Source organism: Strigops habroptila, chromosome 6 (assembly GCF_004027225.2).
Source record: "Strigops habroptila isolate Jane chromosome 6, bStrHab1.2.pri, whole genome shotgun sequence".
NCBI lineage: Eukaryota > Metazoa > Chordata > Aves > Psittaciformes > Psittacidae > Strigops > Strigops habroptila.
In genome coordinates this window covers 14749590-14766713 of record NC_044282.2, presented here as the reverse complement: position 1 = coordinate 14766713, position 17124 = coordinate 14749590, and the positions used below count along the sequence as shown (strand labels likewise).

The following is a 17124-nucleotide window of genomic DNA, read 5'->3' as shown; positions in this document are numbered from 1 at the left end:
ACCTGTCTGGAGGATCACTGGGATGAAATTGTACACCAGGGCTTCTTGGCTCCAGGGCATTTGCCATTAGCAAGACATTTTGGCTAATATTTGAGAGCCTGAGTATTTGTCCCTAAGCAGGCTCAGCAAGACAGCGTTTGTAGACCATTTCCCTCCCTGACCCTGTCAAACAGCATTTGCCATGGATCTTCCAAGCAGGTGCCTATTCTTCATAGCCATTTAAATACAAAACAGTAGCCTTCCAAAGGGCATCTCTACATACAGCAACAGCATGCAAAGCATGTGAGCAGCTGATCACCTTAGTCAAAATGGCTTTTCATTCTCATCACTGGCACTGTGGAGAGAATCTTCACAAGAACCACCCCTGGGTGCTGGTTTTTTCTTATTCCTGTGCAAGTCAGTTCATCTCTACATGGAACATAATGAGGCAATGTTAATAACTAGATGCCTGTAAGCACTCCATAGCCGGATCCTACTAATCCGCAACACCCAAGCAGTATCCAAGCCTGTGTGTTAGACAGGAAGGCAGAAAAAGGAGTTGGTTTGTCACTAAATGAGATGTTCCCTGTTGCTTCTGATTACTCATAAACCTAGGTTAGTAATTTCTTTGAAAGAGCTGGTTTTGTGTACAAACCTCTCTGCAGTCATTTTATACATCAGTCATACTGAAAAAAGGATACCTCTCCGTTTGAAGTATATACTTTTTAGGCTTGATTTTTCTCAGCTTGATTGAACTCGGTGCTTTTGAAATCAGTATATCAGGGATGATTCAAATTTCTCAACTTTAGCAAATATTTGAACCATTCACTATGGTTACTTTCAGGAAGAAATGTAAATCACCTGGGAAGGGCACATAAGGCCATCAAAACACAAATGATTAAGCCAATTGATGGGTGTAACTTGATCAGAAAACATAACATTAATAAAATATGCATGGAAAAATTAATAATTTACACTAATTAGATGCTTAAGGGAAGTGGAAAATAAATAGGTTCCTGAAAAGAGCTAAGGGGACAAATCACAAAAAATAGGGCTGTAAACTGCTGCAATTCTCATTTTCCTTGCACTGTCTGCCCACTCCAGTTTCTGTGTGAAGAAGTTACAGTAAGTTTTCACATCCACGGAACACCAAGTGGTTACAAGTTACATTGTTTTGTCATTCCTACAGTCACCTACTCTCTCTTCTGATCAACTCATACCCATTCTAGAATATCTGCAGCTATTTTTGTCACTACTGAATGTGTTTGAGGGACTACTGTCCCAGTCAGCTTATACAAATATAGGCAAAAAAGAACCATATTCTTCCTGCAACTGAAATCCAAAACATGTGACATTTTATTGCAAATTTTGTCATAGTCACCACCTAACACATTACCCAAACCTTCATTTACACCCGCAAACAGGGAAAAGACACACACGATACCTGCCAGCCTAAACCATGGGCTCTTCGTGGAAGGCCGAAGCTCCAGCCCAGCTCTTGCAAGGGAACATGTACCAAACTCAGAATTGGTGTTAACAGTTCATTAAATTTCATAAAGGTAAAGATAAATAATGTGTGTTTGACTTTATTCTTGCACATAATTGCAGATAATAAGCACACATAAGAAAAATCCCATTAACATATATTGTATTAAATCCATATATTCTGGGCAAATGCTTTCCTGTGAGTACATATTTCCCCATGTTAACAAAATGCACATGCCACCTAGTACAGAATCTTGTACAAAATTATCAGGTTACCAGTACATAGATGTGCTTTAATCTTTCTTCATGTGAGATGTAACAATGCAGATACTGCTTGACTGCATTACTAGAATTTTTCCTGACAGAATAAACTTGTTCTTTTGTCAACACTCTTAAAAAAAAAAAATAAAAAAATCTTTGAGTTTAATTTGTCCCCTACAAATCTGTTCTGAGATTCAGACAAGCATCTTTAAGATGTTTGTAAAAGGCATAGGAGGAATCCAGACCCTCCTGTTTGCAGCCACAAATGCCTTTTGGCATCACGCCTCCATGCCTTTTACAAGCCCCTGCAAAAGGCACTCGCAGGCTTTGCGTGTTGCTGAGCCCAATGCTGCGGAGGATTCCTAAATGACTGCACCTAAGAAGTTGGCAAAAATAAGCTGTGAAAGATGCAGGAGAATGCCAATGAGTCCTCCACTCCATCCCAGAGCTGGGATGTCAGACCATCTTGTTTCCACAGAGCCGTTACGCAGAAGGCCTCAGCCTTCAGGCAGGATTCACCCCCTTGTTCAGACAGACAGGGGACCACCCAAAACATTCTACAGATTGCACAAAGTTTGCATAGCTTGCTTTTTTTTTTTACATAGTTGTTTAAACTATAGAAATTTGCACAAAGAAATGTAAGAAGTGAGCTGTTAAAGTAGAAAATACATCTTATCAGTTTCAAAATACAGATTCAAAATATCAAACACATTTACTTATTATTTATCCTTAGTTATCATTAAACCAATGATAATTGCCTTCATTCCTATATTTAACCCAGAAAGTATGTCCTTAACAAACTGCAAGTCTGTCTAATAAAATATGATATAAAATTTAGGACAAAACCATTTGTCATTGTGCAATAGTGACCAGCAATTAAGACAGGTAAGAATTCTAATCTATCTAACCTATTTCCTAAAACCATTATGTAACTCCAGAGACATTGATCAGCACAATAAATTTGCACTAAGATAGAGATGAGAAATGCAAACATAAAAGAACTTAAGGACTCAGTTTCAGAAACTCTGAAAAGTAATTCTTTTTATGAGCAACGACAGTTAAATATATCCCACAGGGACAGAAGCCTTCTCAAACTTGGTGTTATCTTGTGAGAGATTTAGATAATCTATGAATATTTAAGAGAAAGACATCAACTCACCCTGTCTGCGTTATGCTTATAATGTATAACTAGTGTTAAACATATTTTCGTCGATATGGAAAAAATAAACAAACAGAAATGCTAGACATATAGACACATGCTATTTCCTTCTTTACAGTAATATGCTTTCTCAGGTTAAAGAACAGGATAACCCAAGGCATCCTCTACCCTGTTCATGCATAAAATCACAAAAGGGGTACCTGTGGATCAATAAAATTTTTATTTCTATGGCAAAAAGTAACATCATTAGTTCAGGGAAATTCAGATCTAACTTGAATCAAAGACCAAATACCAACTGACTTCAGTGACAGGAGGAACTGGCTTTTGGGATTAAAAGCTATCAAACTACACTGTGTTTTAGATCATCATTAGACTTTAGCCTGCAAGCATTGCTCAGTATCATTGGTGCATGTAAGTTTTCACTTTCTTCTTTTTTTTTCTTTATGTTATGTATATCATAACAGATGACCAGGTCCTGGATCCGTCAAGTCAAAGGAACACAGAACATGCATTGACTGTTTTTAGCAGGGTAACTCCCAAATCAGTTATTCAGCAGGTAAGGAAGTAGAAAAATTAATTTTAATAGTTCTTTAGTACCTTGCTAGAAATAGTCTATACTGGCCCCTGCACTCAAGACTAAGGAGTTTAAGATAGGACCTTGTACTAATAAAAGAGGGAGTTATCAGTGTGGAAAAAACCCAAAATAATGCAATTACTTGGAGCTCTCAAGAGGGAGGGTGGTTGTAATGTCAGACAGTACCAGTTTAATTCCTTGTTAGATGTATTGCATGACATTTTCTCTTTTAGCATGGTTAAAACCTTGTTTAAGGCAGAGCACGCAGGGTTAGGCAACTGATCTTGCAGATAAGGAGAGTTGTTCTGCTCTGGGAAATGGAGGGGGATCTGAAAGCAGTGGAAGAATACTAGGTCTGCTCTTCAGCAAAACAAAAAGCCACAGCATGTGAGTAATCGTATCTTCACTCATAAAAGTATGTATTCAAGTCATTCTCTGAATAAAGATGGGATTACTCATGCGGGTAAGGTTAAGCACATGCTTTTGCTGAACTAATATATTTGGACAGAAGCCACAGTATTCTATGCCATTCTCTTCAGAGGTTTTCTCTGCAAATACTGGAACACCCACAGAATTGAAGGAAGCATAAAGATTCCTTTCTGCTTTCCGTGTAATTATTACACAGAAACTCCCTGAACTTAAACTTACTGGTTTTAGCTTGCTTTGAAGCATTTTAGTCCTAATATAGGATATGATTTTGTCCTAACACCGGGACCAAAATGCTATTTGACACTCTAGGACAATGCAGTGAAGAAAAGAAAAATCTTTTATAAGGGTATATAAACCATTATTCTGGTTTCAGAAGTCATTGAAACTAATTTGACTGTACAGATACAATTGAAAAATGTGGCCATTAACCTCTACAGCTTATAGAATATTTATCTACGGTAACATAGATGTCTTATTTTGGGGTACATAGCAAAGAAGTAAACAAGGATGACTTGTTTTGATGAAATTGTACCAGCTAGCATGAGGGTATGTGCCTAAGATGAGAAGAACCCTGATTTCAAAACAGAGATGACAGGGTTCATACAGCCCAGGCGAGAGAGAACTGTCTGAACCTCAACAGGCAGAAGTTTCCTGTGCTGCTCCCCTCAAGCCAAGGGTGGCCAAGCAAAGAGGATACAGATCCTCAGGCAAGAAAGGAACGCCCAGGTCTGGAGGTAGACTGAAAAAGGGGTGGTGGGACAGAAAGCCACAAAAGTAGCAGCCAGAATGATGTATTCCTATTTACCAGCTTTCTGTGGTCCACAGTTGTAAGGCAGAATCACCACACAGCAAGTAAGTGGTGTTGATCTACATAAGGTGTAGCAACAGTGGGACATTTACACACACTTTGACTACAACTACAAGAGTAACTGGTAACTTTTCTTTCTATTGATCAGTGTGCTCCAGCTACCATTTTTAAAATTGTATTTTTCTAACTGATTTTGTGTAGTATAAGGAAAAAATGAGCTACAGACAGCTGATCTATGAGAAAAATGTCTGTGTGTCTACTACTCCATGTCTACTAAACACTCATTAGTAACTAAGTCCACCTCTGTGCAGAGAGCCTGAGTAAGACCCATTTTTCTAAACCACTAATAAAAATGCATTTGCCATTCAACAGAATGAATATACAAACTATTTGCATATTTTGCAAACTTAGTATTATTTCTTTTCAGTCTGAAGCTGTTCCACAGAATACTTTCCTTATTAGTAATGGCACCTTTTCTAGTAGAAAACTTGGGAAAAAAAATAATAAATTAGTTTAAAATTATTGATATGACTTGATGCAATGTTAAGGCTTCTCTCTTGAATCATAACTGTCTGAGTTTACTGTGTGTTGAAGTCTCAAGCCTGTAACTGTCAGCTGCAACAGGACAAGAGTGGACAGGGCACTCTGTGGTGGTTTTGCAAATCTAACAGCAGGAAATGTGAAGCAAAGATTTGGCATATTTTTTACCTATGTGTAATCAGGTATGTTCCAACATTTACAGTAATCATTCCAACTGTCCACAGCAAGTCAAGATAGGTTTTCTAAAGTCTGGGTAAGTTTGACAAGGGAACTAGAAATCCTATCAAATTTTATGGAGTACCTCAGTCACAAACGTCATAAATACTTGCTCTAATGAAAAGGCAAGACTGGATACAAAGTAAAAGGCACAGATACTACAGAACAGTAACATTTCTGGAACAAAAAGATCTTACATACTAGGTAATGATTAAAATTGGAACAGCTGTTTTGCAGTTGCTTTATTTCTCAGTGCTGACTGTTTTCTTGACCAAACATCTCTATCTTTTCTCATGCTGCACCACAATGTGCTGGAGAAGTCTTTTCTGAACAGCTTTTCTTGTTTCTTCCCATTTCTGTAGCTTCCACCAAAGTATTAGTCAATGGTTTTCCCAGTGTTTCTGGAAGCATTATTGTTAATATTCCACTCAGAAGAGCCATGATTCCAACAAGCAACTAGAAGAAACAAACAGTAGCTGTAAAGATAGAAATGTCTTTCAAGTTATGCTTATCTTCAGCCTTGCTTGAGAGTATATTTAAATTAAGCACAAGGAACTGTAACGTAAGCAAAGACTGTAAGTCTTGAATGTTGACTCTGTAAAAGATCAGCCTTTTTGCTGCATAAATGAAAGATTATGCAGCAGAACTAATGAAGAGCAAGTGAAGTGCTTTGTTCACAAGAGACCAATACAGCGCAAGCAGGAATCATTTCAAGAAAACAATACATATATCTTAATCTGGTATTTCTACTATCAGGTATGTATTTAAAAACTAATTCTAGGATTTCATACATTTATTTTTTCGTATGCTCATATGTTCATAGAGCTACAATTTCCCTGCCACCTGTAATCTCAATCCATACTCCAGCTCCTGAAACTATTCCCCCTATACCTGTGTGCCTGTTCCTCCTGCACACAGCCAGACCAGAATTCCTCGGCATGGCTTGTTGGCCTGGAGCCACAAAAGTGCACATCCGTGCTCTGGAGAGCTCTTCAGCAGATAACGAGCTAGATCTCAGCAGGAATATTTTGCTAAACTCAGTTTGAAAGAGCTGTTAAGGATGTAGGCATTAACTGAAATTCACACTGGGGTCACATCTTGGATTTGCCCATGGTGTACACTGTTCCATCACGACAGCTTACTTCAGCATGAGTGGTGCAAGGATCATGATTATGTGGGGTAGATACAGAAGCACACACATGCCTCAGGCGTATCTTTTCTTTCCCTTAATTTCTGTGACTTATTCAATGAGAACAATTCCCACTTTCCTCCTTTGAATACGGAACAGCATTAAAACCCTGACATTCTTCCAACACTAGGTTACAAAGGACCCAAATCTCTCTTGATAGAAATACTTCGGCACAGTACTTCAGGCCTGGCCTCAGTGTTTTTCCATTTTAAGACTGTGCGCTTTGATACTGTACTATCCTTATCTTGCCCTATGCTGATTCTCGGGTCTGTCTTGTTTGTTTAATACTTTCTTTCCAAGTGTGAGAGAGAACATTTGGAATCACTATGCCTGTGCCTCTCACACAGAGCTTGAGGCAAGAACTGGCCAGCTACCATCTGCAGCTAAGCCAGACTTTCTCTTTAAGTCAGAAAGGTGCTTTAAAATGGAAATTCTCCGTTGTAGCCTTGAGCAGTGCTATTTTCATGCACATGCACCATGCTGCTTTTGCTTCCTCTCCCTTCCAAAAGAAGAGGACAACTTGTCTTAAGCAGAAGCTTTTAAGAAGCAGAAGCTGCACTGTTGCATACACTCCTCTTTTTGCACTTGCATTAAATATAGAGGCTGACAAAATACAAAATTAAGCAAAATACTGTCGAATACTACAACTACAGTGGAAATAAAATAGTCATGCTTTTAACATGAAAAATAAATGTAAAAAAATCCTAGCAATAATAGAACCATTGGAAGTGGCACTGAGTGGCAAACTGAGGGAAATCCTCGTAGACGTAAATAGGTGGCAGGAGTGATCTTTAAAAATATACTCCAACATATTAAAGTCTCACCTCTGAGTGTCAAAACTCTTCTTCACTATCAAAACATGATTTTCTGCATGGTAAGACAGGATAAATAGACACATGGCAGCTATTCTTATAGACATCCTTTAGGCTGTTTTAAGTTTATATTTAAGGATATTAAGGGCTGTAAAAGATATTGAAGCTTATGGACACTCATACATTTGGAGTTTATGAGAACAGGGTCACTACGGATTGCCAACAGAACACAGTTAAAGCAAAACTTCATCACGTGTTAGTTTTCTTTTTTTTCCAATGGGAAAGCTACGACATGCTGGCTAATTCAGAGTGTTTTCCATCTCCCTGGCCCTACAAATGCCCTACAAAGCATTTTCCAATATTTTCTACAAAAGACAGACTATGAAACAATTAGGTCACAGTATATTAACAAAAGGACTTCCCAAATGTCATCTACCCTTTTGGGGCAGTAACCACACTTACCAATGAAGTTACTCACATTTAGTCAAAACAAGTCTTTTGCAAACTTATCTTGGCATACGTCTTCATGAGGCATAAAAAATGTGTACGTTTCCTATGTATGTACTATTTTACATATATATTCAGCATCGGAAAATGTTCTTCTGATATAGTCAATGAATTAAATGCTTATGGATTAAGCTATTGTATAAAGTATTTAAGTATGTTTAAGCTCCATTGAAGTTAATTTGACAGAAGTGCCTGCTTAAATTCATTGTTTTTTCAGGGTCTTAATTTGAAATCTGACTTTCTGCTTAGTCAAATTCTCAGAGTATTCCCAGCATTTCAGTACAGCCAGCAGCTTCCAACAGCTACCATGAAAAACTTCAAAAAAAGGTTTACCGCCATTTTTCATATGTCCTCCCTATGTGGAGCAACAGTTTTGACTTCACAGTGGTCTAAGACCAGGACTTAATACATTTAGTCTAGAACAAAGATAATTTGAATTAAATATCCCTACAAAATAATACTTTTACTTCTGAGAACAAATGATTATTCTAGTCTGCTGTTTATATTTGTATCCACGTTTGTTGTCTCTGAACTGATCTAAATGTGATCTTATTTGCAAAATTCCTACTTCAACAAAAAAAAGGTTAAATTTTGTCCTGAAAAATCTATTAGACAAAGGATTTACATTTGTTTTACTTTACTGACCTCAGTGGAGTTTTTTTAAAATTTATAATTTACAGTTTATCTGAGAGAAAAATCAAGCCTGTTAAAGGGCTACTGTAATATAATTCTTAACAGCTTAGAAACAGAAATAGGCTATACATGGAGCAGTTGCTTCACTGTAAGTTTTCGAGAAAGTTGTCACATGAAAAACATACTTGGCAAGTTACTCTAGATTTATAGATATTCAGATGAGATGCTCACATCATTACTCACAGGTGGCATAACCATACATAAGGCAGATTGTCAAACAAATGGCAGTAGTAACTGCTTGACAATGTGTGGTGTATACAATAGATCAACAAAATATATATCAGTTTACTTACAAATGTAATCCATTTGATTTCATTTCCATTCCAAAACACTTATGTAACCTGAGACTTGCCACACTATGCTCCAACTCAAGACAAGCCTATTTAATAAACTGAAAAAAGTTTTATAATAGGAGTTAATAATGAAAACATATTCACTGGGAACTATTACAGAACTCTACAAATACTCTGATACTTTTTTTACACTGAGTTGTTCATAGCTGAAATAATCCTTTGTTTATACTGCTATTTGCACTGCTCTCCAGCATTTCCCCATCTGTGGTTTAACTGCAGCACTTCTGCACAGATAAAGCTTCTCTCAGTCAGTAAAGGCAAAACAGTAACAAGAGAAAAAGAATGCTCTCCCATGACCACTCTGTTGTGCAAATGTTTCTTTGTCTTTCCCAGGATGGTATCCTGGTTTGTATGGGAGCTTGAGGGAATAAATTAATTTGTGGTCTCCTTCAATCCTCTTAATTTTAATCCAAAACAACTGAAAGCAATTAATTTAAATAATGGAACGAGTTCCCGAGAATTATCTGAAACCAATCTCTGGCATCTGTAATTGAGGATTTTATAGTTGCAAAATCAAAGGGACACAATTCCACTTTTTCAGGAAATTCCAAAGCGGTAGACAAATTTAGAGTAAGATTAAAGACACATCCCATTACATTTTCACCTTTCGATATGAAGACAAAACCGAATGGTAGCATGACCTGGCGTCACCTACAAGTAGATTGTGCTTAATGAAGCTATGGTTCTGTTGCTCGTCAAAGTCACCGTGAACCTCATCAATGTCCCATTTGCTTCTGTTTTTCTATCTCATCTATTGTTTTGTTCAGTTCTTGTAGATGAAAAACACAAAAAGGAAGCTTTGAGTCAGCTGTGAAGACCAAGTATAGTAAGCATAAGACATTCTTGATCTTTTGGAAGGCTATTGCAAAGATGCAATGAAAAAACAGCCACCCATGGTGAATTCCAAAATGGAAGAACTGTGCCTTTGAAAAAGGGTTACAATAAATCAGGAGCATGGTCAAGAACTTCTAGGCCTGCAAAGTAAATAATTATAGACTAAGACACTTCCTAAATGTTACATAGTAGATGAAGTATATTTTCATGGAAAGTATTTTTAGCAATTTTATACTAGGACTCAGTGCGTAAGTATTTTTTTGTCTTCCATTTCAACAGACTTCACTGACTCAAAGTTTCCCTTTTGCTTTAGCTGCATATTTTTAACAATATGAAGTTACTAATCTTTGAGACTTAAAATTTTTAACAGGAATGGTTGGCTCAATTTCCTTTTCAAGATATAAGTTCAGTTTTTGGTTCCTGAAAAAAACAAGTGACGTGCATTTTCAAAACCAGAAATGTTCACCATTGAAATAAATACTTACAAGAGGCATGAAAATCCAAACACTTCTCAGATATACACAGAAAGGAGCAACCACACTTCCTACACGACACATCATGCTTCCACTTCCAACAGCAAGTGATCTATACATAAAACAAAGACTTTGATAAGAATTCTGGCAGATAAAGGAAACTATTAGAAATGAACAGCCACTTAAAATATCAGTAGGATACATGTCTTTAAGCAATTATACCAGGAGGCTATTGCTACACTGATGTAAATTTACATTGTAACAAAATTCAGCTGCTTCTATAATTAAGATTAAAAATAGAATCATCATTCAGCACAGATCACAGGATGAACAACCAGGGCTTTTAAGAAAGGCGTATATAATGTTTAAGAAACTATTGAGTATTCTTCTAGTTCCCATTGAGTATTCTTCTAGTTCCCCAATTAAATCAACGAATGCACATGGAATGAAAAACAGGTAAAAATTTATGGTACTGCCAAACCCTAGACGTCTCTGAAGCAGGTGAAGAACTCATCCCATCCCAAGTTTTTCAGACCACCACCACTGATGCCAAGAGCTGCTTGCTCTGGAATAGGAGCATAACAATGGAAAAGAAATAAGAGTAAAATAATAAAAAAATACATAACTGGCAAAAGTTCTTACCTTACAATTGTTGGGTATAGTTCTGCCGTGTAGAGATATATAAGGCCAAATGCCACACCTATTGAAAATTTTCCAGCCATATTTGCCAAGATAATTAATATATTGAAATCCTATTGAAAGAGAGCACAAATAAATAAATCACCAGAAAATAACACTGTTTCAAACTTCATTCAATTCCTTCAGAAGTTGTGACCCTTCTTTGAACAACAAGCAGTACTTATGGCTTGCTTTTTTAAAATCAGTCTCAAGTTACTAGTGTCCATATCACTTTTTACCAGTCCTGGTTCACTGAAGCCCTGGGAATATTTTACATGTGACACCAGCAATGATAGTGAAGCCTGCACTGAAAATACAGAAATCTATCTTGGACTGGCAGCTGCAATTTAAAAACCACCTTTAATCAACTACATGATTTAGAAAGAGCAGCTGCATCTACAGACTTAAGAGCCTTTAAAATCAATTTCTACTATAGGAACACTTTCAACAACACATGACTAACCTGCGGTATGAACATAATTAAAACACAGATCAGTGCACTTAAAATAAGGAACGGAATGAGTGTGTTTCTCCTTCCCAGTTTGTCCATCCCAATGCAAGCAATGATATAGCAAGGCAACTCCACAGCACCTGTCAGTATGAAATTATTTTGGTTTAAGTCATGATTACGCACATTCATGTTATAACTCTAACTCCCTCTTTATAAGGATTAGTTTAATCTAGAGGGCAATAAATAAGTGAACTCCAGACATAAGCAGTTGTGGTAGTTCATTTGTTATCAGAAATGGCAACAGAAGGCAGAAAATGTGGCTTAAAATACAGTAGGAGGGGATAGAGAAGGACAAGAGAAATGGGTTTCACAGTGCAGAGCAGCTCTGTTTCTCATTGGGGTGGAAAATTACAGAAAACAGCAAGGCCATGACTCTGCTTCTATGACACTGGCACTTGTGACTGGAAGCTCTCCATTTGCTGGTCTTCTGCTTCGAGTATTTTCACATCAACAGCTTACACATGCCCACAAGGAATATTGCCAGTGTCGCACCAACACACCTCTCAGGACTTGCCAGCTTCCACCTGGACATAGAACTACAGCCACAGGTGCATCCCCCAGCTACAGCCCCAAATCACCCCAACATATAAAGCAAGCAAGGTCTCTCCAGGTCCAGTTTTCTGAGTCCATTGAAAGGAGGGCAGTTGCTTACAATATCCCACTCTTACTCATATCTCGTCTTTCCAGAGAAAAACTTCTGCAGCTCTACAGGAACTGGGGTTTGGCTATGATTGCTCACAAACCCTGTGTAAACATGATTTGCCCCTAGACAAATTATATTGAACCTAAGTCAGTTTGGACATGTCTTAAACCAACTTGCTAGTGAAGAATGCTACTACATCCAATGTAAAATCAAGGAAGAACATAAGATACAGCCCTGTATCCCCTGCGTCCCTTTACTAAGCACATGTAGTATTACAGTTTCCTATAATATCAGGAAGCAATCTTTTGGTCTTGTGTCGGTAAAAGCAGGTTGCAATTGTTCTGTGTTTGTTAGTCTGCTAAAATATTTTTGGAAGAGGTGGATATGGTGATTTATGCACTGTACTCTACCATAACAGTTTACTTATCTGTGCAATACTAGCATCCTCTCTTCGACATATCAATCTATGAATATGCTAACACGCATGACAACACAAACTGAATTTAGGAGAGACCAGTCCTTCTGTGTGCTTATGTACATGAACAGTCACATTCACTGTACTGAGAGTACTCGGTTGCATAAAGCAAAGTGCATGATTGAATTCTTCGCTGGCTCAGAGCTGCGTGCCTGATCTGAAGTCTTCTGAAGTCAATGAAATATTTCCACTGATCTTAACAAGCTTTGGGTCAGGCCTTGAATGCACTAAGCTGCCTTTATAAAAAACTTAGATACCAGAGGAAGATTACAGCCAGACTGTAATTAAAATTAAAAGAATATTACAACTAAATTAAAAATATACTTTTGAGAAAACTAAAATTACTCTTGCTTCTGAGAATTATGAAACTGTTTTCTACACAGACACAAAGTATCACGACTATAAGTGATTAAAGGAATATGTTTTTTCTCTTGTTTTCCTAGTTTGTGCCTTTAGCAGAGCTGTATGAATTTTGTGTTGCTGGACTGCTTCCCTTGGTGTTTGTGTAGATCTGTTATATGCTTGCAGGGCAAAGACAAGAAAAGCAGAATACGGTTTTAAAATCAAAGACAGACGGAGAAGAATTTTGTACACCGACACATTCTAAATACCCTTTTTTTTCTTTTTTTTCCAGAAACAGGGAGACTTGGAGTGAATGGTACTCCTGTGTTAGTCAACTTTCTGAAGAGTTAGCAAGAAACTTTTTGAACAGGGTTCATAACTGAATAAACAAAGTTTTAAAATTGGCTGTCAAGTCTATAGACATTTCTAAATGTTATGTTCTAGTTCTGCCATAAACAGAATAAGGTACAAAAATATTTACCTATAAGAAAGAGATTTAAGTATTCATTGCCTCCTAGACTGACAGAACTGAGGGAGAAGACATAGTACCCCAAGCTCCCAGTGAACCAGATCAGCCAGACTGTGATGGTCCTTCTTGCAATGTGCCAGTTACAAAACAGGTCTAAGATGCTGTGCTTCTTTGTTGAGGATGTGTCACCGTCACCCATTCTGCCACTCACTAGATCATCTTGTTGGACAGAGTAGAGTTCAGAAACTTTGCAGGGAGTGCTTACTTTATTCCATCTTGCCATTATATGAATTACTTTTTGTGCATCTTCGTATCTTTCCTTTGACAGGAGCCAAAAAGGCGTTTCTGGGAGCATCCAGCAGCACAAGATAAACGGAAGAGTTGCTATGGAGAGAAATATCTGATAGACCCACCAGGTCCGAACCAAAAATCCCACAAGTGCCACAACCATAATTCCCATAGCAAAAAAAGCATGGACATGCATAGAAGCCCAGGTTCGTGCTTTAATGCCAACAAATTCAGTCACGTAAACAAAAGCCACAACCAGATAGCCACTTGAAACCTAGGGAAGTGGGGTGGAGAGAGAAAAAAAAAAAAGAATAAGGTTTGTATCTACTTTCCTTATACATCAGCAATAAAAACAAACAGCTAACAGTGTTCCACATTCGTGTACACTTAATTGTCACTGCACTGGCATGTCCCACACTGACGGAAAAAACCCTGAAAACAAATCAGATGGAGAAAAAGTTCACTCAAAGCTTCAGACTGCCCAGACACTGTATTTAAAAATGTGGTTTTGTACACTTCTCTGTAGTGGGGGAGAGCCAGCAAGAGACACCTGAAAAAGACCCTAATTTGCTGATGTCACTAAGCCCTTCACCTCCAAAAATCATGTCCTTTAATGGCATTGCAAACTGGACATTTGGGAAAAATGAGGTCCTGTGAACTAATTGCCACTGCTGAAAATCTTGATCTTGGCTTTAAGTAGACTATTAATAATCTGTACATCAGGGAACTGCAAATTTACTGAGAAATACCTTCCACGCCCTTGTAAATTATCTCATTAAATCAAATTTTGACAATGTTGGAAGAGAATCTCATATGGTTATAGGTTCTCACATGTTATCTACTGAATGCAATTACTGGCATGTTCTGCATTATAGTATTTCTTCATTGACTATATATTTATTGAATATATATTTCAATTTCTCTATCAACAATCAAACTCTTGGTATCTCAAAATATTTCGAACATAGCTAGAAAATCTAGACTAGAAAATATTCCAGTATATTGCTATGATTAATCAATTTTCTGGTTTAAAATATTCCAGTTAATAATCTCTGATTCTAAACCCACTGAACCTGACAGGAAAGCTGTGCTGATCTTATTGACACGGGGCTAGAGCTTTAGACCTCTATCTCGCAGGTCAGTCCCAGTGGCCAGTTAAAACCTACAGCATTGGTCTAGTCAGAGGTTTTTGCTTTTCTAAATTACCACAGCCCCTAGCATCAACAGCCAAAGGAGTCAGTAGACGAACTCCTGTTGATCTCACTGTTTGAGGCTCAAATGCCCATGCAGTTTTTCCTGCTAGGAAATCATTCTGAGCTCTAATCAGGCAAAGGATGCCCCAGGTGCAAGGTGCATTGACATCATTGACTAATGTACTGTCAGCAGGAACAAAATAAATTATGTGATTATTTTCAAATTTCTAACCTTGCATCATTTTTCTCGTGATAGCATTCTAATTTCTTTATGCATTATATTATGATAGACTACAAATATTGTACTTTTGGATGTAAAATAGCAACTTGAAATTGGTTACTATGTAAAAATATTGAATATATATCAGATACATCAGATATTGGATATATGTCATACATATATATATTTTTTAAACTATGTGTATAATTATGCATAAACACATATCCTGGAGAAACCATAAGTACAGTATAAACATCTAGGTGTTAAACAGCTCTACCTATGCATTTAGTATTTCAGATGTAGCTTAAAATGCCAAAGAGATACATGGAAGAAAAAATGTGCATCTCTCCTCCATCACTCAAAACAGTAGAGATAAAAATCATAATTATAGATTTGTTATGTTAAGAAAAATATACTCCAATTCTAACAATAAGGAGAAATGCAATGGCAGCTGCAATGCGGAAATCAAAGTTTGCTGCTCACACTTGGTATTTAATTACCAGTCCAGCAGAGGTTGGGACGGAGGAAGTACCAAACACTGCTTCATACAGACGCTTTCTATTAATTCAAAGAGGTAAAGTGCTGTGGTCCAAGAACATTCAGACTCTCCCTGCTCTGCTGAAATAAGTGCAACAGAGGGGACTTTAGAACAATGAAGTAGGGAGGAAATAATAAAAAGGGAGGTTTTCCTGAGAAGGGGTAGGAAATGACAAGTAGAAAGAACCAGGGTGAACATCCTTTCTTACCATAGCAAGGAGAAAGCGCACAATCACAAAACTGTAGTAGTCAAATGTGAAGGCCACTGCGATGCCAAATACAAACTGACCAGCACTTGTGAACCATATAACACGCTGTCTTCCCAGTCTGCAAATCACAGCAGTAATAAAGTTTTGAATAACCACAAACATTCCATTAAAATACAACAGCAAAAATGGAGTTGTATTTTTCTGCAACTCCAGAAAGCCTATCTGGAATGAGTCTGAAAATATTGTACTTAATACTTTCATTCACCACAAAAACATTGGTTTAGTTACCTGTATTAATTTTTCAGTACTTTCAACTTCCAAGAAAAAGGAAGCTCCTATGGATGGAACTTCCATTCCACAATTCGTGGCTGGAAGCAACGTGCAGAAGTGAGAATTATATATGCTCATCTCCAGTTTCAGGTTTAACTTCTACATAACTAATCTGCAAATTTACTCTGTTATTTATGAAGACAGTAGGTAAGACTCATTTTTACACATATTTTATACTAAGTAATATATAGTTATAGTTAACAATTTCTAATACAATTTAGCTGTGACAACACATGCCATCTCTTGCCAAACAACCAATTTAGATAGTAATGAAAGGCTTCTGTAACATAACTTTGTCCACTTATTTAAAGTTGAATTCCCTTATAAATGACAATTACATAGTTCCCCTGAATTTTCTGATTGCATCACAGCACAGAAGCATGCATGTACAAACACAGAAATTCAGGAAGATCATTTACTAACAACAAAAAAATGTATGTCAAATACATCAACAACATAGTAATTTCCAGTGTAAAAGAAGGGCATTTAGCAAAAAGAAACTTCTATTTGTTTATCTTCTTCCCATATCTCAGGGAGAAAATATACCAAATAGAGCCAGTTTTCCCTAAATAAGGGAGCACATACTAGCAATAAGAAGCTTGTCTGAGAAGAAAACCTAGAAATTGGCAATATATCTACAAGACTCTACTGAGGATTCATTATATTCTATCTACAAACGTTCTGTAAAACAACATGCGTGGAATCACTTTTCTTCCCTGATAATATTCTCTTGGACTCTTATTACCTAGTCCACTGCCAACAGCTTTTTACAGATGTGGATATTGCATTTACACAGAGATCCTGAGGACTTTCAGGGATGTGGGCTCATTTATCAGTTTTTCTTCATGAGTATTTGGTACTATATTGAACCAAACCCTATTTTTCTCCAACCTTGACCTGGAGTCATGCACATTTGG

The 17124-nt window shown here is 37.2% G+C and overlaps 1 protein-coding gene across 2 annotated transcripts in view; it reads right to left on the bottom strand.

Annotated features, from left to right (window-relative positions):
• Positions 1 to 1312: 1312 nt before the first annotated feature.
• Positions 1313 to 17124, bottom strand: part of SLC22A16 (solute carrier family 22 member 16) — a 35558-nt gene continuing 19746 nt past the window's right edge. The window contains exons 3-8 of one of the 2 annotated variants that reach the window (XM_030490801.1): positions 15878 to 15995; positions 13443 to 13992; positions 11454 to 11581; positions 10955 to 11064; positions 10325 to 10424; positions 1313 to 5907 (exon numbers count right to left, since the gene is read on the bottom strand). In XM_030490801.1, the coding sequence (XP_030346661.1) occupies positions 5743 to 5907; positions 10325 to 10424; positions 10955 to 11064; positions 11454 to 11581; positions 13443 to 13992; positions 15878 to 15995 (1171 nt within the window). In that variant the 3' untranslated portion in view covers positions 1313 to 5742. The remainder of the gene's footprint in view (positions 5908 to 10324; positions 10425 to 10954; positions 11065 to 11453; positions 11582 to 13442; positions 13993 to 15877; positions 15996 to 17124) is intronic. The other variant, XM_030490802.1, reaches the window with a different exon arrangement.